Source organism: Falco peregrinus, chromosome 3 (assembly GCF_023634155.1).
Source record: "Falco peregrinus isolate bFalPer1 chromosome 3, bFalPer1.pri, whole genome shotgun sequence".
In the NCBI taxonomy this organism is placed as follows: Eukaryota; Metazoa; Chordata; class Aves; order Falconiformes; family Falconidae; genus Falco; species Falco peregrinus.
The window spans coordinates 96773098-96794960 of NC_073723.1; the positions used below are offsets into that span (position 1 = coordinate 96773098).

Below are 21863 nucleotides of genomic sequence, written 5' to 3' on the forward strand. Positions count from 1 at the left end.
GAGGAGAAAAGAGAGTCCGTCACTGACCTGTCACAGTGCCTGGCCTTCGGACATTGCTGATCATGAAGCCCAAGAACCTGCCCCTGAGTGTAACCGTATACAGATGTGCAGACTTCATTTTTTTTATAGTGAAGAAGTACCCCTCAGTAACAAGCACCGACATTTTGTTGTTAGTATGCTCTAAGAAGTACTCTAATGAGGTCTGCCTGTAGAATGATCTGCATCACTTTATAATAGGTGAGCTTTCCTTTTACATTTTATAATGCAATAAATTTTTTGGTAATTCCCATTAGAGTACAAAAGATATCGACGTCTATTGTTATGTGTGCTTGAGGATGTCAGAAGCCTCCTCCTTGAACTCATTAAGCAATTGCTGAACTGCCTTCATGTTCTCTTCAAGTCGTTACTGTATTGTATTATATTGTCATTTATTATTTACTCCAGTGCAATTGCGGCATGTTGTACTTCTCTCTGTAAACTGAAAAACATGGTTGTAAACATACAGTGCACATAAGTTAGTGGTGATTCAAGATGATGAAGGAACTTCAAACAAGCTTAGCCAAGAGTTAGTAAAGAGTTAGCTGGCTGGAGAAGCTTTTTGTTCTCCTCTCTTTTTTTTTTTTTTGTCAGTTTGATTTGTATTAAGTAGCTTCAGTTTCAAGGGCTTTTATGATGGCGACTGTCTGAGCACAGAGGATTTTCAGCACAGTGCAGAAACCTTGGTGGCACTGTTTGGTGGGGAGCTGCCTCCAAGAGTGATGCCCCTCTCCTCTCTGTGGGGAGGCTGGGAGCACTGCGAAAATCCTTCTGGGCTCAGATGTTAAACAGACACTGTGGGGTTCTTGGGACACCTCAACTTGTCAGCTGATTTGTGGCAACTTCAGAAAATAATCTGTTGGGGTGAAATTTCCCCACTAAAAAATTTGTTATAGTCCCCGTGCAAGCAAATGATAGTCTTAAGTAGCAATACCTAGGGCAGAAGGGCTAAACAACACTGGGGAATGACACAGTAAGAACAGTCAATGAGGTGCAACAGGAGAAAATTATAGCAACAACTGTAGCTGACCAGTTGGTAAAATTCCTATTAATTTAGCAAATAGTTTCATGGGTAGATGGGGGAAGAAAGTGGGGGAGGGCAGCAGAGAAAGATAGATAGACTTTTAAATAGAAAAAAACCCACCAAACTAATGATTTTTTTTGGTTTTCCCTGAAGGCACAGCCTGCTGGGTGTATGGTGAGACGTTTCCTCTTGTCCCAAGGGAATGGTTGTAGTACCTTCAATGTACGTATTTGTCAGAAGCTGTGCTGAGTATCTGGTATGAGTATGGTGTCAAAGTTTTATTGCTGTATATTTATAGTACAAATTGCCACAAATACACATGAAATTCTTTAAATGCACATTGAGCTACACACAGCATGCATTCTTTACCTATTTGGCTAAGAGGCAGACATCCGTTTGTGTCTGCTGCTGCCAAGTGACTGCTCACTGGAAGCTACACGTCCTCCCTCAGGCCCCCCAGGAGCTGCTATTCACACCTGGCTGTCCTACTGCCAAAATAACCCTTTCATCTCAGTTATCATTTTTCAGAGAAAAGAGATAGGAAAGTTTTATTTGATGTTCCGGGCCCTCACACTCACAGGCACCAAGATTTTCGTCTGTTCTGTTTCATAAAGATATTCTTCAGCTCTACAACCTGCTTGGCTGATAGCAGAGCTCTCGTTGTATTAGTACAAGTGATGCCTGGATTCATTTAACCAGAAGAATGTGTTCAGTGCACACAGTTTTCATATATAATCCCTGTAACTTTCTTTTAGTCAGAAATCTATGTGTTAAGCTGCTTTTAGAATGATTAAAAAAGACGTTTATTTTCGACAGGTGGTCAATAGTTTGTCTTTGAATAAAACCAAAATGCCTATGCAAGACAGCAGTGATGGAAACTTGCACTTTGTCCTCATTTCTAGGCTTTAGCCTTTCACGGTGCATTTGTCCATTATGCAAAGCGGATATAAGTCCTGGTTTTCATCTGACATCCAGTGGGCTACAAAATTCCTTTCGGACTCATGAAATGTCCTTGCTAGTCTTTTAATTAATTTAAACACTTTTAACAACTGTAAGCTGGTTGTTCCAGCTGTATTACTGCTGTCCTAGGAGTTACTAGGTGAGATAATCCTGTGTTGAAGTGAACAGTTTTTAGGCAGAGGGGGTTTTTATGCTCAGTTTTCGGGTTTGGGACTTCTTGTTCTCAGAGGAATGCTAAATAAGCACAAGTCAGCAATATGATGCTGCTTAAATAGAAAAGGCGTGTAGTGTACTGGGATGGTATTAACAGGAATATTGTGTGCAAGCAAGACCTGGGAGGTAACGAAGCTGCTCCACCTGAACTGATGAGGTTTTGGCTGGCACTCTGCCTCTGATTTAGGGTACCCCATTTTGACAGGTGCAGATAGTTTGGAGCATGTCCAGAAAAGGACAGCACCAACAGCAAGAAAGTGTGAAGAACAAAGCAGCCCAAAGGCAGACGTAGAAATCAGGACTGAATGCGTTGTTGCGCGTAGAGAGAAAAGGAAAATGAGAGAGGTTTCAAAGGCTTGAGAGGTTGATGCAGTGATAACTGCAATGGGAAAGTTCTCTGCATCCATCGCAGGTAGGACCAAGGGCGATTGGCTCAGTTTTCCTCAAGAGAAACGTAGCTTTATACTGGGAAATATGTAGCACAGACAAGCAGGGAAGTGACCACCTAGGGGAGCTGGGCAAGCCCTTCCCAGGAGAAGCTAGACAAGAAGTTGACTGTGATTCTGCCAAGTGCCCTCTGGGCATCTCTGACCCAGCCTCAGCTTTCCTCTGAACCAGCTGCCAAGGGCCGTGCAGACTCCAGAGCTGGGGCAAGCACGTGTGTCCAGAAGCAGAGGGTGAAAGCATGCAGAAACGGGGGCTTCCCTCTTGTGACGGGAGCAAGCTATCGTGACTAAGACCACCAGCGTCTCCACGTGTTTAGCCAACTTCTCTTTCTCAGTTCATACATCTCTGTGCTGCCTTACAATATGTGAATCCCTCAGGAAAGGGGAAGAGGGGAGAAAAGCGGAGCTCTGCACCTCATTTACGATTTCTCATTTGCCTCACAGGAGTGAGCAGCACTGCACGGGATGATGATGATGCGGACAGCGTGATAGGGTCACAGGGAGCAACAAGCTGGGGGTGGCGGGGGGAACTCACGGCTCTAACACACACAGTGGCACTGCAGACGGGAAGCAAACTGGTAGTGGTTGTGAAAGACAGTTGGGAGCTCTTCCCTTTATGCCGTGTTGATTTAGAAAATACCGATTTGCTTAACTAGTCATTTTTTTGGTGGGCTTTTCCACTTATGGCAGAGTTTGAGAAAATATTCAGGGGCCCATAAATCAAAGGAGGTTTGAAAGTTATGGAAAAATCTGGAAAAACTGGCTGCTTTTAGAAAGAACCAAAAGTTTAGTGGAAGGGGTAGGTTCAAATTTCTGCTCTGCCTGGTTTACAGAGGCTTGAAGCTAAGCTTCCCACCACCTGGAGGGGTGCTTCCACCTCCAAGAGCAGCGAAAGCAATCAGGCATGGATTTTTGTGAACAGTTTTGTGAACAGTTTTTTAAAGGTCTTGGATCTATCTTGATTTGGAGGAAGGGAAAAAAAATAAAAGAAAGAAATTCATTGTGGCATAGGAAGGCTCCCTTCTTCCCCAGTCCAATGGTGACACTGGTACATGACTAAAGTGTGTGCTGTACACATGATCATATCTTTTAAAAATATTTCGCTATCTATTAATCCAATTTTATTTATTAATAGATGGTTAGCTTATTCCTAGTTAGAAGGAATCACTGTATAAATTAACTAGACGTTGGGCCATTTAAACTTGCCATACAGTTGCCTTCTTGAGACAGATTTGTACAACAGTTCTCAGCTGCTTCATGCACCCCCAGGATGAAATTTGTTTGGTTTAGCATTTTTACTTTGTGGATATAAAGCTTTTTTTTTTTTTTTTTCTCCTCCCACCTCCCCCTTTCCTTCTTATGTACACATACACCCCCAGGCCAAATCTGTGGAAAAATCTTCCCTTGCACTTCTGCTGTCCCAAGAGTCTGCTGGTGACTTCATGTATTTCTGCTGAGCCCAGTTTGTCCATTAACGGTAAAATCATGGTGGAATTTCTACCGAATAACCGAGCATGTTTACAAAAGCAGATGCATATTTATACAGCAGACACCAGAGGAATGTGTGGTGCAAAGCCTGCCCTTTGCCTATGACATGCAGTTGGCTTTCCAAATGATTTCCCTCTCACAGCTGATAGACGTTGACTTTGGCAGCATCGTTAGTGATAGACCATATATCATGGTTAATCATATCTGCTGAAAGGCTTTAAAGACTTCTCGTATCTTTCTCAATAAAAAAGATGTATTTTCTCATTCAAGTTATTTTTACCATAGGTCTCTAGTGCGTGCTCGTTAAATATACTTTCAACCCTATTTAGCTGTGCTTTATATCCTTAAACTGACATATGTTTGAAGAGTGAAGTGTTTGTATGGGGCCAAATTAAAATACGAAATTTTGCCTTTTGCTTTAAAGAAAACTTAATAATTAAGCTCAGATTGACACAGATCAAAACATTGGCAAAAATTGCTGGAAACAGTGACTCATTTTTTATTTCAATTAACAGTTTCTCAGTTTCACATATAAACAGTGAAACTGTCAAAAATAATTATCACAGGGAGGAAAAACCTATTTCACTCCAAGGTAAGGAAAACAGGCTAAAACAATAGCTGAGAGTACAGACCAGGCTATCAGTGAACCGAACTGAATCAGACAGGTTTTTTCTTCTCTTGCCAGGAATCCTGTTAAATACTTATTCTTACATTCTTTTAAATATTAACATATTTACTTGTGTAGTAGCCTCTGTTTGTTGAAGAAAGCTTTCAACTTACAGATTTTTTAAGGACAGAAGTATTTGAAATGCCTTTTTGAAAAAAATTTGTACAGTGGAAAGAAGTTATGAGACTTTCAAAATTATCAGAGACATTTTGTTAACGAATTGCACTTATAATCTGAAGTCTGACTCCAAACATTTGATTTAAAAATCCTCTGTGGCTCCTTTTGGCACTTATTATGATTTTTAACTTTAGTTTGGTTTCTTTGCTTTTTTTCTTGACGAACTCAGGTAAATTTGAACTAGTTATAAAACTGCAAAATTGTTTTTGTTGCTCATAAACTCTGGCGTATGAATACAGGGGGAACAAAGTTTCTTAAATGTATGCTGAACTTTATCTGAAATTTTGGCATGTTAACTCATCTCCTGCGGAGAAGGATGAAATTATGACATTCTCCTGCTTCTTTTTGTTTCCTACCCTACGTTGTATGTTTCCCAGGATACGTTTCAGGTTCATGAGTTTAAACTGAGATAAATAGTCCTCTCCGGATATTACTTCCACAGTTTAGTAAGACCATAAGGAATTTTTACTTCCCGTATTTTGAGTAATTTGTCTGTTTATTCAAAGTTTCATCCTCGTTTTGCTATTGAGAATATAAGTAAAAGCAACTTTCCTGGGGCTGAGGAGACAGGGTTGGGTAGAGTCTGTGTTCAGCTGCAGGCTCCAGCCTAGGCTGAGTTTTAAGCCCATGAATAATCTCCCCAGAGCTGCTGAGATCACTCGTCTGCCTAACGCGTGTGTCGCAGTTTGACCCTGTTTGACTCCAGAGTGAAGGAAATGATGCCTCAGTTGACCATAGCTGTTTGTTTCTAATTCGTCTGCATTTACATATCCTCTGTGTCTGCTTTCCATTAACATGTGAGACTTCAGCAGGGGATTGTTCACAAACAGTTACCACTGGCCAAACTAAACTCCACTGGGCACAGTTGGACACCATCGGGTGCTTTTGAAAAACTGCCCGTGTTTCTCCTTTCAGACAAATTCCCCACAGAGCTTGTGTGCTGGCAGCCACTTGTGGCCAATACTCATGCTTGTATCTTCTCCATCAGTAGGTTACTGCAAAGAAAAAGTAAAAACGCACTTCGGTGCTGTCTTATGAGGCTCGCAAAGCCCACGTTCATCAGTTGACCCTTGAGGTATTCACTCAGTTATTCAGCTCATTGTTGGGAAACGTCCTCTTGTCTATGGAAATTTCCTTGGGTTGGATGCTTTCATAAACGATTACAGCCTGTGTTATCTGAGCATAATAAAACTGAATGGCTTCCTGTCACCATAACCTCTATTTAGTTTTATACTCCTCTGTATAATTTTCTGGATCTCTGTACGCTCTCTCCTTTCATGGCTTCATTTTGGAACAAGTTCCCTCTTTTGATTTATTTTGCTATGATACTGCCTTCATTCAAACGCCTTCTTTAAAATTTCCTTTTGTAATCTGTCCTTACACATTTTTCTTCCTCTCTTAATTTTTATTTTTCAGGGTGGGCGGAGCTTAAGCATTATTGTTCATTTTATGTGCGCAACTAGGACATTGATGTATTTAGTCAAACATATAATTCTCTCTTAGAGTCACTACCTGTCTTTTATATTCCCAGACATCAGTGGATTTTGAAGGAACCACAAATTTGTTTTATGGCTGGAGCAGGAGGCACAAGGAGTCCTGTTACAGAGCAGGTGCGGTGGCAGCAGCCAGGAAGCCATTGCTCGGTTGAAGTCCACCAGCACTCCCCTCCGAACTGTCAGCTACTAACTGCTTCTGCCCTTCTCAGGTCCGTTCATGCTCAGCTGAAAAGGACCGTTGGGGTTTTTTCCCTGCTTTTTCTGAGATGTTTAGGTGGTTTGGAAGCAGTCTTGTGAAAAATGGATGAAACGTCAGACCAGTTGTATGATCAAAGTTAAAAGAGCTTTGGAGATAAGATTGCCTGCATGCACGCATGCATTTTGGAAATAAGGCCCTGGCTGAATATCCTATTGCTTACTAGCAAATGTTTTGTCTCTGTGTCAATGCCAGCATTTTAATTGCATTTCTCCCTGACATTAGATACGTAGTCTAAGAAACTGATGTTGCACTGCAGCTGGAAGCTGACCTGAGACTGAAGTGACACATCCTTTGCTGTGGAATATTTGTCTCCAGCTGTTCCTTCGTGGGATGGGTTACAGAGACTGCACCTGTGCACGCCGGGGTAGCAGCAGCCCGGGAGGAATCCCTGCCATAACATTTCTCTGTGAAACACATACTTTCTCCCTGAGGAAATGGGCTTATGTCAACAGAAATGGAAACTTCAAAAAAAGTAGATATGTAGCGCTGGGAAAAGCTAAGCATCTTTGCTCTTAGATGTGTGGGGTGATTAATTTCATGTGCCATATCCCTCACACACACATTCTTCTTCTTTGCCAAAAGCTGAATGTAATTGGAAGCCTATGAATGTCCATGGTTGCCAGACAGCTTAAAATTGAGATGCTGTGAAATGCAAACAAATGGAAATGTTTCTCTTTTGTGTAAATCTGCAAGAATTATTAGGCATTAAATACCAATTGCAAGGAGACTCGTTTAGGATGGTCAAAGATGAGCCTGAGCTGGTTCTTGTGTACACTCCTGGAGCAGGAGTCCAGTTAGAGTGGCTTGGACAAGTGGGTTCTGCTCCACACACAGATTTTGCACCCCCTTGTTAGTTAGTGCTGTGGCAGCTTCCTAAAATAGCGGTAGATAGATATAATCCTTCACATAGATGCCCTCACAACAGAGCGAGAGTAATTTGTATTCATATAACTGGTTTTCTTTTCCAGAAGTAAAGCATACTGATCCAAAATAACATTTCTGTTGATGTAGTTGTGTCCACACCGGGAAAGGAGTGGTTTAGCTTGGTGGGCAGAGCCTGAGCAGCTTGTAGATACCAAGGAGCTCCAAGATGAGAGGGAACATGGTGAGTCTTGCCAGTATTCTCACTGCCAGGGCATCGGTGGCTTGCTTCAGTGAAGGTAAATTACTTGTGTGCACCCAGCTTGTTCTTCCACTCCCTTACATTTTCTTTTTACATTCAGATACTGCTTGGCTACCTTGGGGCAAAGCGCAAAGGAGCTTGAGAGGCTCAGGCCCTGTGGGGTCTGTTGTCATTTTTGCTGAAAGTCTGCCAGGTAAGTAATTTTTCTTCTGTGCTTCCATTTACCATCCCTCCTCCTTTATTCTTAGTTATTTAGCTTACAAGGTCTGCAGAACATGCATGGCTCACAACTGTATGTCAGTAAAGTGCCCAGGACACTAAAATGCTGATTTTTGGAAAGCAGGGAGGGCAAGACGGTTACAGAATAAATTAGGAGAAGAGATGGCTAAACTAAACTCAGCTGCAGCCTGAAAATAAAGAAAATTGTGCTTTTTACAAGAACATTTGTGTTTTACAACAGCAGTGCCTTACAGGCTGAAAAGATAAACCTCCTTTACAAAAAGGCAATTGTACCATTACCATTTTTGTGAACACATCTGGTCAATGTTGGTGCGTATCTGATATTTTCTTATAGATTAATATGGGTTTGAGTGATCTCTTCTGACCCACCACTGTCCTTTTTTGTTTAGCGTTAAATTCTGTCAGCCCCTTCAAAATGTAGTGTTCCTGTATACTGCCATTAAGTTGAATAATACATGCATATGATTTAATCCAAGCTGTCTCCAGCAGTCAGTCGCCTTCTGGAGAGTATCCAGATGTTGCTTGAAAAGAGATGGCTGGGAAAGAAATAAACAAATTCACTTGAGGAATTGGCCAGTGTATCTTCTGTCTCAGCCGTCTTCCACTTCGAAAATCTTGTTCAAGTAAGATAATTGTGCTTGAGACATAAGTAGGGGCACTTTTTTCATCCATAAAGCTCAAAGCTTTATATCAAGATGGAAAAACATAATTATCCCAGGCAGAGATAAGTGGAAATTGAGCTGCAGCCCTTGGGTTAAACTCAGAAGGCAAAGAGAGAAACCCAGGCAGTCCAAAATATTTGGCCTCCTTCAAATATGAGCAAGAGTCCTTTCTGCATTAGCCATCCTTTGTGCAAAACAGAAAACGTTTCTGCTCAGAATGTAAAAAAATTGTAACGCTCTCTGTATGACTCTGGGCTACCAGGTGGGCAACGACACTTTCCCACTGTAAGAGCAGTAAATGTGAGAAAAATAAATGGCTAGTTCAGTTTTTGCAAGGAAGGTGCTGCAGCATCACCACGAACTCAAGGAGCTTGGTATTCTTGAAGTGTTTTTGCATGCCTATTTTTTAGGTTTGCTCTTCAGTTACATAACAACATATGCTTTCCTTATTTACAACTTTAAAATAGACCGAGAAAAAAAAAATACTCCCACTGCAAATAATATGGCACTGACATCTACTACTGATACGCCAATGTCTTTTTCCACCAAAGCCAGCTAGATGCTGCCTCAATCTGCCATGAAATGTCTGTAATCTCAGAGCCATAAAGTGTAGCAACGTGCAAGGAAACGAACCCAAAAAGTGTCTGCTTGGCAATCAGAACTTGGAGATTGTCCCTTAAAGTGTCAGTAGCTGCCTGGATCTTCTTAGTGTTCCCAGTAGATATTCTGGGTTGGATAAAAGAAATGCCTCAGATAAGCCTGAAGGCACCTGTTGGAAGGTGTCCCAAGTCGTGGGGGTCATCAAGAGCGAGCATCAGTCTGTGCTGGTGGCAGATGTTTTATGCTCAGTAGTAACTGGGAGGAAAATTTCCCACCCAGGGTCTGTAAAGCATGAGATGTCTGCAGTGTATTAAGAGCTTTAGAAATAAAGTACTAGATTGTGATAGAGATTTGCTTTCTGTGAAGTTTGTCTCTCGTCAAAATAATTTTGAAGAATTGTTTTCTTTTTTTAACACCTGTTTTTGACATTTCTGAAAAGGAAAAGCTTTTTGTTGTTGTCAGAATGACTCTGTTATGAAATGTAGGTGTAGGTAGGGTAAGAAAGAACTTATAACGAGCGCGTTTGACGGATTTCTGCAAAGCGTTTCTGCACATGAAATAAAAACGTACATCCTAGCACCTCTCAACCTTCCCATGTCATAAACAAATGTGGAAATGGAAAGGGCAAATTCTCAGCTGTGTGCCGGGATTAAACCAAGCAGCAAAGCCCATCTCCTCTCAGCTGCACCCTGTGCCTCCCCTTCCCCACCACCTCCACTACCGTGAACATTTTAAACTTCAACCAGTCATCCACACCAGGTCCCAGACCTGAAACCAGTGTGATGCTGAGGACACAAGGAATCTTTCCTTTTGGTGGCCGATGGTTTTGAGAGAGAGCGGTGCCCATTTGCATCCATGCCGAGGTTTGGGCAGCGACGTAAAGGCCCTGGTGGAGATGAATTGGTGGGCAGAGAGCAGGTGATGAGGTTAAAAGTGCACGACGGCTGCAGCTTATCGCTCGGGTATCAGCAATGCGGACATGCCTATGTGTGTTTGGATTCCGGGCACACGTATCTGGATACGCCTGTGTAAATGAAGTGGCTGCTCAAAACCTTTACCAAGTGTCCTCAGCCAGAAACCCCGAAGCCTCCTGCATTTACCTTCAACATGCATCGGGGACTGCTGCAGCGGGCTGCAAAGCATTGTACTTAAGAAATGGAGGCTGGAGAGAAGTGAGCCTTCTATGCGATTATTTCATACTTTTTGGCTTCTCTGATTCAGTCTAGCGCTGAACCTCTCCCTTCTCTCCCCCTTCCCATTAGCCCCACGAGGCCTCCCTGACCTTACAATCCACCCACGGTTTCCATGTTACTGTCAGGCTCCTTACACTTGACTGATGAGAAATATGTGATTATTCAACACATCATAAAAACGGCCAGAGCAAATGAAGGAGAAATCTGGAAAGTATTTATAGAAAATCTGTAAACAATCATTGCAATTCAGCTATTCAAAGCTGTGCACACATTAGCTTATTAGCTGTAGAGCTGTCAGATGTTCTTTGGTTCTTTCACCTTTTAAAAAAATTAAGAACTGCTTTGTTATACTCCCAGCCATTTTGTATTTCATAGACCTCTGTTTGCAGAAATTTATTTTTTGAGCTACAGTAAGTGAGGTTTGGGGTTTGTTGGGGGTTTTTTTTGGTTGTTTTTTTTTTGGTTATGACTACACATCACCTCATTGACTTTAGAGGCTTGACAAGCACTGATTCACTGACATTCCTTGTGTGCTAAAAGGCTTCTTGAGGTGGCTTCAAGCACATGCAGCTGTTTGCTGCGTACAGCTCAGCATCAGATTCAGGTAGGTAGGAAGGAGCAGGTGAGAAAGAAGCCGTGAAACTCTTCTGGAAAGGGACACAATGCAATGGTGGGACACGCGTTGCAAATTCTCTCTTCTCTGCAAGAGGCAGGGGTGTTTCTTACTCACCATAGCATGGTTTAACCAGATTGGGATGACTCCATCAAGGCTTTTGGGGTAAACCAGCTCCCGATTGTAGGTATATAGTGTCCAAAAGGATATAGACACAAACTGGAACCAAAACACACAGTGAAAGAAATTTCAAATTTGGCTAATGCTTTCATTTCTGGGAAGGCAAAACATCTCCTACATGAAGAACGGTGATATTGCCAGACAAACTCACGCATCTCACGTTACAATATAAAGAAAGGAATTTACTCTGAGGTGCAGTGTTCTGTGTTGATACTGCGAGAAAAACCTCCTTTATAAACTGCCAACACTGACACTTTCTGTGGAATACTAGATTAGCTTTAAACTTTTTTTTTTCTTCCTTTGCAGATGGGATCTTTTGATGGTCCAGAAGTTCTGCTCAAGGGGTTGGCTGTCAAGCCACGGTGTTTGTTATGCTCAGTAACAAAGTAAAAACAGATCTTGGTAGGCCAGTTCACATAAAACTTACCCTTACCGTCACAATTCATAAGCCTAATTCCTAAACTGCAGGTGCAAGCTGCACTGTGGGCACCCATTTTTCTCCCAACAGAGGAGGATTTGCAGTGGGAGAACTTAACTGGAGGAAATGAATCCTGGTATTGGTTACCGATACCTGGAAGCTTATTTGCACATTTCTGGCCTGGCTTTGAGCACACTTTGTGCTTGGAGTTGGAAATCAGGGGCGTGAGATGCTGGAAGAATGAGACTGCCCTGTGCCTCTGTCCTGCGGGCACAGTGAGGATGCCTGGGGCAGGGGGATATGACAGCAGCATCATGAATACTGCTGTGCAGGGAAGATAAATCAGCCAGTCTCTCTGTCTCCATCCCTGGCAGGATTTTTTTTAGTAAGCCAGCTGGCTGAGCTGCTCATGGACTAAAATTAAGCAGCCCTTTGGGGTTCAGAGGTGGCTGCAGGCTTCGCTTATGCAGAGAGGTACCTACATGTATAAGTAGCCCATCAGTTCCCATCCAAGCCTCAGCACCAGATAAACAGCATTTTGATAAACAGCATTGTCAGTGAGGGAGTAAGTGATCTGTGATGAACCTGACATAGGCTGTGCCTATAATTGTCCTGTGAATCTGCTTCTCTCCAGTGCTTATTTAAAGCCACCCTGGAGTCAGAGAAGGAGGTGTGCGATTTTGCTGCCTCTTAGGTACTCTCTCATGTCCTCCTGTCCATGCTGCCCTTTAGAGAAGCACCCTAAATCAATAAATCAATAAATCCACAGCTATTTGAACTGTGAGATTAACGGGGAGGTTGCATCTCGTTCACCCTTTGGGGTCACGCTGTGTTCGCTTGGGGACAGCCACCCTGAAGCTTGTGCAAGAGGCTTTGCGTTCAACCATGACAGGCTTCAGCACTGTTTCTTCTTCTAAACGGTCCAAATCCATTTTCCAATGGTGAAAGAAAGCCCGCAGTTGTTATCTATTTTGGACATGTGCATGTTATGCTATACACCCCTAATCATTTATGCAAACATTATTTTTACAGAGGTTACTTACTGTGGATGTTGGGAAAGCCAGGACACTGAAAAGAAGGTCTCTGCTGGAAATTACGCACTTAGCACATCGCAGTTTCTTAATTAGTCTCAACACATCAGCCAGGAAGGACACCCCATAGAAGGCAGCCTGCAAAACCTAAAGTAATTACACCTAATGAGGGAAACTCATCCAGCTTTCATTAACACGTTCCTCAATGAACTCTGTTCTTGCTCTTCAGGGAGCCGTTTTGTTCGTGAGCTGCAAGCCCACGTGAGGGAAATAGCTGTTGGCTAAATCTTTTTTACTGTGACTGAATAAATAAAGTTGTTCAGCAGATAACTTTAACAGTATCTCATTTAACAGACTAAACAAGAGATGTGTGATGTGATTCAGATGGGAGAGGTGGAAGAACATGTTGAAAGCCAGCTCCTTCACACTTCCTATGTTAATTGTTGGGTTCAGTGTATATTGAGCAGGAGCAAACAAAATACGCCAGGAAATGTTTCCTGTAAAGCAATTGCTAGATAGTGTCTCCCACCATTTACCCAACACGAGGTCTGCTTTCCGGGGACTCGCGCTGCAGCTGATCTCAGCGTTGAGCAGCTCAAAATGTTTAAATGTGAGAATTAGGTGTAGAAGTGCTCAAAAACGGACCCTCTTCTGCTGAACTCCAGGGGGTTCAGGAAAGGATTTCAAGTGCTTAGAAGCAGAGATCCAGACTTCGCTAAGTAAAACTGAGAAAGTTAAACCATTTATAGTTGGAGTCGGGGGGGTGGCTTGTGGTGGTTTTGGTGTTTGGGCTTTGTTTTTTTTTTTTCTGACTTCAAATCATTTACAGGCAATGAGGGTGGGGTTGTTTGGGGAGAGTGCTAGGAGGATTTGGTAAAGAATTAGGTATGTGCACAGTGACAAAACAGAATTCCGCAAATTGTGTATGAAATTGTCACAGTACTGTGGCTCAAGCCAGTGTTGCTTTTCTGATTACTTCATTTTCTCTTCTAATGCTACACAGCGGTTCAAGCTGAACCCAATTTGTCAGGCACACAAAGGCAAAACCCTACAGAAAAGTACTTCTCCCGCGGGCTCCCTTGCATTCAGCACTGAGTCTAGTTCGGTTCTGTTAACTCAGGAGGTGGCCTCTGCTTTTTCAGGCTGGGTTGTCCCGGCGTGATGCAATATTGGAAGTGCAGCCTACTGCAAGCACTGGACCAGCTAGTGATGCTTAAACAGAAAGAGGCTCTGCTACAGCTTTCAGGGTGAGATCTCTTTTGCCATGATCTTACTCTGAATCAGATATTTATGTAGAGCAAAGTGTCTGAAATTGTGGCTGGTTACTTCATCAGTTTCTGAAGGAGCCGAGAAGGGTGGTGCTTGGGAGGGGACAGAATTAGTGCAATGCTTTTTCATCAGAAATTCCTTTATTATCAAAACATCTGAGGGAAGGAAGGGACTACGATTTTGCCGTGCCCATTTGTTACACAAGGGTTTCTACAAGCTTTAGTTTGCAGAGACTGAGTCTTCCTGGGGATCAAAACGACAGTAGTTTGCATTTGACCAAAGCATCCTTGCAGTTATCTGTAAGCCTCCCCATCCATTATGTGGCTTCCCAGCAAAGAGAAAAGATACATCCTTCCTCGCCTATCCTTTCCACAGTCCAGGTGGTCGCCATAGTAGACTGCAGCCAGGTGCCACCGGTGGAGTGTCCCCCCTGCCTGCACAGACCCACAGTGGTGGAGGCAGGGACGTGCTGCTGCAGGCTGGGTAACTGGCCCGGGGTCACCCAGCGGGAGGTATCGGAGGTCGTGCATCACCCAGGTCAGCTGCAAAGCCCCATGTTTCCTTCCAAAAGCATGGGGTGAACAGCCACATTTTTACATAAAACCCCCCAAGCAGCTTCATCAGAACCCACATATGGTTTGGGTCAATTCTGAGGCACCCAAACCAGCTCTTTTAAATGTGGTTTTTTTCTCCCTCTCTCCCCATTACCACAATTAGCGTCTGTAACTGCAGGCACACTTTTGGTCAGTAGAGATTCAGCCCTCCAAGTCACGGGGTCTCTTTCAGAAAAGCCTGTACCGGGGCGCAGCACCTAGACCCAAGCACACGTTCAACCCAAACATCTGTCCCAGCCCTTGGCCTCGCCAGGCCACCAGACTCAAGTCCCCGAAGCGCTAAGAAAAGCCTGGTTACAAACAGAAGCTCTTGTTACACCCTGTAGAGTCAGCAGTAACTTTCCATAAAAAGCATGAAAAATGAACGTGAGGGTGGTGACAGTCTGGTGACACATGGTGACTAATTGCCAATAAAGCAATTAGGGAGAGGCCTGGTTCCCAGAGGATGGGGCTATTATTATCTTGTTCATGGTCAGCCTTACATTAATCATGGGACAGGGAGAGGCTGCTTCCCGCCCCCCCCCCCCCAAAAAAAAAAAAAAAATTAACTAAAACAAACATTTCTGAAAAGAAACAGTCCCAAAACAGCCACATTCTCAGCCTGGTAAATATTCTGTCAGATGCAGGGGAGGACAATATTATCTTCCGTGTGGAAAATGCTTATCTGAATGCATAACCTGACCCGTTTCTCTGGCTGAACGTGGAGAAGAACAACTCCTGAAGAAGTTTAAACTCAGTCTCAGACCAGGTTTTGCACTGCTTGTGCAACTGTCACCTCAGGTTCAAAGGGTTTTCAGTCAGTTTGTGATCATCTTGTATTTCCAGGAGCAATGGAAGAATATACAAGTCATTCCCAAGCCAAAACCTGAACCTAGCTAGAACTGTCCCTAGTAACGCTCAGTCTGGCAGGGTCCACCACAAGTAGAGTTGAGTCAGAGCTCCAAACCCGTGCTTTTCCAGGCTTATTCCTATAGGAAAGGTGCATCCAAATATCAGCCCTTCACTAATGGGAAATTATTGATATTAAAAAAAAAAAAAAAAAGTTGACAGCAAAACATCAGATTATTCCAGATGTCCTGTGAATTTCCCAAACAGCAGTGCTGGTGCTCACAAATCCATTGTGACCGCTCATGGAACATAAATCCGCTGGCTGTAAATAAAGAAGATTCCCTAATGTATTCCCACACGAACAGAAGGAAGACTGGAAGCGTTCAGAAAGCTAACGATTAACCCAAAGAGGAGAATATGGATGTGATTATCCCTGTTGGAGGGATGCTGCTTTCCCCTCTAGACCCCGCGGAGCCCCATGGCGCTGGGTGCTGTAGAAATGCTTAATTTGGCCAGATTGATTTTCCAAACTGAGCGTCGTAGTGACAAAGACAAACCTTAATTTTTATCTGCTGCAGTGATCAAAAGGGTGTTTCTGTTTAACTAACCTGACATGATTTACTTTCGCATATAAGATCTGGCCATATGTGTATATTGAAATCTCCAACTAGTACAAATAAATCGGGCTCCAAGCTCTGCCCTTGAGGGGGGATAAATCCAATATTCTGATATCCAATATTCAACTATTAGACATAACAGTCAACATTTAGTGTGGAGACACATCCATTCACATGATAGAGACCTGGAAAATATGTATAGTAAATACTGGGTCTATTTTGAAATACAAAACATCTTTCAGGAGAGATGAAAAGTATTTCAATTATGAGAGACAAGAGCGTAAGGAATAAAATGGGGCAGGAATGCAATTAATAGTTTTTAAAGGTGCAGCGTGCTCATTATGCAATGATGTACTAGTAGATTTACAGCAGTGAGCAGATTTTTATGAGCTCATATTTCAGGCGATGAATGATTCAGCTTGTACTCTTTTGTGTCACGGACAAATGAATACAAAATTGTTTTTATCTCTCATTTCTGCTTGTTCAATAATCGGTCAATGAACTCCTTTGATACCAAACCCACTTATCCTTTTTTTTTTTTTTTTTTTTTTACTACACTACAAAAATATTTCCTTTCTGAATCTTGATTGCTATGATCATTAACTAGATAAATGAATCTGGAGTAACGTCAGAGCTTAGCTCTCTTGGGAGAGCCACATGACTAGCAAGGAATTGAATGAGGTGCTAAAAGAGGGTCATATCTAGAAGAAATTCTTCCAGCATCCCTCCAGCAGAGCTAGGAGTCAGGCTGCATTTCCATCCCCGGTAAATGTCATGTTTCCCAGTATTTCCATTTCAGATCAGAGTGAGCTGGCCACAGCAGCTTTCCACAGAAGGAAATTTTTAAATGCAATTCCAAAGAGCTAAGAGGAATTGAGGGGGGGGGGGGGGGGGGGGGGGCGGGGGAAATTTCCAAGCGAATCAGCCAGCTGGTGCCAGAAGCCAGGCACTGGCAGTCTGGCAGGAGACAAGCAGAAAAGCTGGATAAGGGCTCTGCCTGCTGGCCCCGGGGAAGCCTCCAAGGCACAGCCTGGCCGATCCACTAAACCAGCAGAGCCCAGTGGGAAGCTTTTGCCTGCTCTTCTCTGGGATGGTACCTCCTGGCATCCCAAGATCTTTCTTGGGGCTACTTTCAAAGGCTTAGAAATGTAACACGTTGGGTGTGCACCTGATGGACCTCTGTGGCTGACAGCCACCTCTTGTTCCTTGATGGACTTCAGCAGTGATGGGGAGTGGTTTAATGCCAAACCATAGGACAACTCTTCTAGGCCCTGTGTCCCACAGGGAGCCCTTCTCAACCTCTTCCTCTCTTATGCAGCAGCTGAGGAACCTTTTTTCCACCTGGAGATACTGACAAGCACCGTCCAGATCAACGGGAGAAATGGGGATGAGGGCATGTATCTCCCTGGACCCCTTTCCATGTTGGTAATCCTTTCCTGAAAAAACCCACATCTCTGTAGAAGGACTGCCAGCCTTAAAGGAGTAATTCTGCAGACCCTGGCCCCCATTGCCACATTTTCTGCGTGACAGATAGGCCATACCTTCAGCCCAAACCATCTCCCCGCTGGCTGACAGCTCCATCTCATCCGTCCCATCCAGTCAGGATCAGATCAGTATGTGGTTAAAAGATGGGAGACAGAACTGGAGAAGTGGAGCAAGGGCCCCCGCCCACGGAGATTTAATGAGACCTGAGCTGTTCAGCAGATCCATAAATGAGCTGGGGAAGGGAGCAAACACCGAGGGTAAAGCTTTGTAAATCTTTTTTCTTTTTTCTTTTTTTTTTTAATTCCTTTTTGCTGTCAAAGCGAAGCCTGACTGCAAAATTGTCAAAAAATCTGAGGATACTGAGTGCCTGAAAGATCAAATAGCAGGCAAAAATCAGTGTTGGTAAATGCAACGTAATGTATTCTAAAACAAAAACAAAACACAAAAACAAAACCAAAAAACCCCAAGCAACTTCAATTATATATTTTTCAACAGTGGCTTCTAAATTCAGAAAAGAAATGTTGGACTCACTGTGGATAGCTTTCTCAAATTGCCAGCTCCTTGCTCACCAGTAATCAAAAAAGACAAATAGTTAAGAATTGTTAAAAAGAAATAAACAACAGACAAGGAAACACCGTTAGGCCACTGTACAAATCCATGCTGCGCTCACAGCTCAGCGCTGCCGCTTGCCCTAGTTACCCCTTCCTGAAACCAGAAAACCGACTGCAAAGGGCAACTAGGATGCTCTAATGAAAGAAGCATCCCTTTGTGAGGAGAGATGAAAAACGCTCGGACTTCCAGCTTGCAGAAAAGAATAACCAAGGGGAAAAACCTGGTAGAGGTCTCTAATGAGCGACAAAGGAAAAGCGAACAGGGACAGGCGATTAAATTGTAACGCAGAAAGAGGCGTCTGATTCAGTTGTCAGGAAGCAGGTTTACACCAACGAAACGAACTGCTCTTTCACACAAGGCACGCTTGCCCTGTGCTACTCATTGCCGTGGGGTAAGGAAGGTACCAGAAGTATAAACAGGCGTGTTTTTCCTTTGGATGGATGAAGGGAAGGTTTTGAGTAGGTATTAGCTACCTTGGCCTCAATTTATTTCCTGGCGGGGTATGTCAGTATGGCAGCGTGAGGGTGGAGCCATGGGAGCTTCATTTGATGCTTACACGTCCTCTTGTCTTGTACAGTCTTCCCCTGATCATCTGCTGCTGGTCACTAAGGGAAGCTGGATGATAATTTCGACGAGTATTTCTGCATCCCCAGATACTAAGAGATGGGTCTCTTGCTTTCTCCTCTGGATCTCGTGCTGTAGAGCTGTGTCATACACTGGGTGATAGAACTCATAATGGTGCCAAGGGGTGGGGTGGAGATGCGGTTTTGCCTGTTACTTTAATGAGGCCGGCTTTCCCCCAAAAACCAAGGAGGGAAGCTAGGCACACAGTCCTTTTCCTGGGACTCGGCTGGTGGTGTTTTAGTCTACTAACATATGTCCCAGCCAGATGAACTGAATATCCTTAAGGCTGTTGAATCCTGCCCATTTTATCGCTGGCATTTCAGAGAAATTAATTTTTAATGCATCACAAAAAGCCTAGAAGTACTGATACAAAGACAACGTAGCAACAAACCATACATACGCCATCCTGACTGCAGTGATATACGTGCCTTCATCCTTCCACAGCTGGCTTGGCCGCTGAGAAGGACACTGTGGATCCCCGAAGCCCAGGCTGTTGTAGCCACCTCACGTGCCATTCACCGCCTTTTGGTTGCAAATATTTCACAGAGTCACAGAATGGTTGAGGTTGGAAGGGACCCAAATTTCCCAAACCCCTGAGAGTCTCCAAAGGCCCCACTTGGAGCTGGGGAACCTTTGAGCTTCCATTGAACTCCACCATGGGAAATCTCCTTCTGAAGAATAAAAGTAGAGATGAACATACCCCAGGCCAGACCTCCCACTGATACTTGAGTTCTGATGGTCACAAAGAATGGACGAAAGGCTATGGAGGTCCCTGTGGCCATCCTTCAGACTAGCAAGTGTCCCTGAAATTTTCCCCTTGTAGGAACCCTCTCCACACTCCCAGTCCTGCCACCCCACTGCCACTGCTGCCACGAGTCACCAACGAACTGCTTGGGCTGTGAGCAAGCCTTCCCCCCCAGGGTATCTATCTCACGTGCTTTCCTTTGGATTTCTATCTGGTGAAATGTTAGCATATTTAGGAGAAGCAGAACACATTACGGTCTATTTTTTTCTATATACTTTTATGAAATGCAGCAAGCAGTTGATAACACTGTTAAAACACGTGAGATAATGTCACAAGCACCTCTCTCCACAGCCTGGAATTTCTTTCTCATGCTTTCAACCGATTGCCAAACTAAGCATGTACTCCAAGCGGCTAAATTAACACCATCCCATGCTTTGTTTTACCTTTTCTGTCTTTTACAGGACATAAAAACCTATTAAAAAAAAATGAAGTAAAACTCCAAGCAGCATCATAATGTGTATTGAATTAAGGGTTAGATAACATGCATCAAACTTGCACGTGTGCTGGCTGGACATACGCTAGCTTTCTGCCCCTCTCCTCACTGAGGGCTTGTCTCTTTTACAAGGAGGCAGCTAGTTCTGGAGTACTTTCTGAAAGCCAAGCAGCTTGCCAGCCAATATTCTTTCTGCATAAAACCTGTGAATACATTTCACAGCACAAGCATGGATCCCTACTTAGTTTCCTGTGGGGTATAAACCGTTAAAGGAAGCAGTTTAACAGCAGCAAATCTACCAGCTGCATATGTCTTGAGGCACAGATGGCAGCCAAACAAATAGACATATTGGTATCACTGTACAACACGGTTTGCTTACCAGATTGAGGACTGTCAAATATTTCCACTGCCCACCGTAAAGGAACACTTCAGATGGCCGCTCTTCTGTTCTGATGTGTGCAATTGAATAGGCAATGAAAAAATACCAGACAAAAGCGAAGCAATGGTACGTTGCAAGGGTAGAGATTTCCATGTTTCAGCTAAAAGCAAGTGATAATCGGTCCAAAAGCAGATTTTCTCTTAAGGTCCTTGGTCACTGTGCATGGGAAATGGCAGGGCAGGAGGGTTTGCTGCAGAGCAAGCTCGGGACACGTTGCCACTTTGCTCTCGTCAACGGGAATAATCGCAAGGCTGTGAACTTTGCTTCGATTTGTTTCCCTTTTCCCTGTACAGATGGGCTCTCTGTGTGTGTGTGAGAAGAATAGGCTTATTCCTCAGATTTAAATGCCTCAAGATTAGCAAAGATTAGTTGCAGAGTTACATAAGTTTTTGAGTGGATTTTTTTTTTCCTCCCCGCCAAAAGTGGGGGAAGCTTTGCTGCTGATTTTGTGTAACGGGCTGTCATGCGTCGGATAGCGAGTGAAAACAAGCGGCATTTTCCTCGCTCCTAGCTGTGGGTGCAGCCGTGCCTCCAGCTCAGCTTGGGGAGCCTCTGTGACCGTGTTTTTTCCTTGTTCCAAAGGAAGAAGTGGGAAACACAGTGGTCTGTGAAAGGAAAAAAAAAAAAAAAAAAAAGAAAAAGAGTTGATTTGTTGATAGGCTACGGAGGTGGCAGGGAAGCTGAGAGGATTCGTAGGCAAAAGTCCTGGGGGTTGAAAATCACTGCGAGCGTTGACACTTTTGCATGGGAAGAGGCTTGGCTGCCTTCACACTGCTCCATGCAGCCATCCATCGCAGCCGCGCGTGGCAGGTTGGCCAAGCCCCGAGTCGCTCCAAAGCTCCAGCTCTGGCAGGGATGGAGGTTCAGGGCAAAGGCCTTGGAGCTAAGCACTGAGCAGGGCATCTCACCTGCCTGCTTCTTTACCTGCTGCCCTTCACCGCCAGAGCCCCTCTTCCCTGGCATGACATTGCCGTGCTGTTGGGGCTGGGGTAAGGGACAGAAGGACTGATACTCATGCCACGACCCTAAAGTGAAGCGATCAGAAAAGTTCCGGTGGAAATTTTTGGTTTTCCTTCCCCTCCCGCCTCTCCAAGCAGCCCTGGAAAAACACACAGAGCATTTCCTATTTGGGCTCGAGGGTGGGTAACCGCCGTGCTGCCAGCATTAATTGTCACCTGGGTGTTCCACAGGGCCCTTGGTGGGGAGCAGGTACCAAGCCCCAGCATCCGCACCTTCCCCGCGCAGGACGGGGACAAGGGCTGCTCTTGTGGGCAGGGCTGGGCTTTGGCCAAGCAAACTGTGTAAAGGGTT

The 21863-nt window shown here is 44.0% G+C and overlaps 1 protein-coding gene and 1 long non-coding RNA gene across 2 annotated transcripts in view; one reads left to right on the forward strand and one right to left on the reverse strand.

Moving 5' to 3' along the window:
- The window catches only part of LOC114012641 (uncharacterized), a 28238-nt gene extending 15082 nt beyond the window's left edge, over positions 1–13156 (forward strand). Inside the window, exons 5-9 of the long non-coding RNA XR_008746369.1 lie at positions 1214–6716; positions 6989–7871; positions 7990–8082; positions 11079–11188; positions 11684–13156. This is a non-coding gene — a long non-coding RNA (uncharacterized LOC114012641). The remainder of the gene's footprint in view (positions 1–1213; positions 6717–6988; positions 7872–7989; positions 8083–11078; positions 11189–11683) is intronic.
- Positions 1–21094, reverse strand: part of ADTRP (androgen dependent TFPI regulating protein) — a 33258-nt gene extending 12164 nt beyond the window's left edge. Inside the window, exons 1-3 of the mRNA XM_005239093.3 lie at positions 20493–21094; positions 12839–12973; positions 11315–11416 (exon numbers count right to left, since the gene is read on the reverse strand). Of these exons, the coding sequence (XP_005239150.2) occupies positions 11315–11416; positions 12839–12973; positions 20493–20645 (390 nt within the window). The 5' untranslated portion in view covers positions 20646–21094. The remainder of the gene's footprint in view (positions 1–11314; positions 11417–12838; positions 12974–20492) is intronic.
- Between the last annotated feature and the right edge of the window lie 769 nt (positions 21095–21863).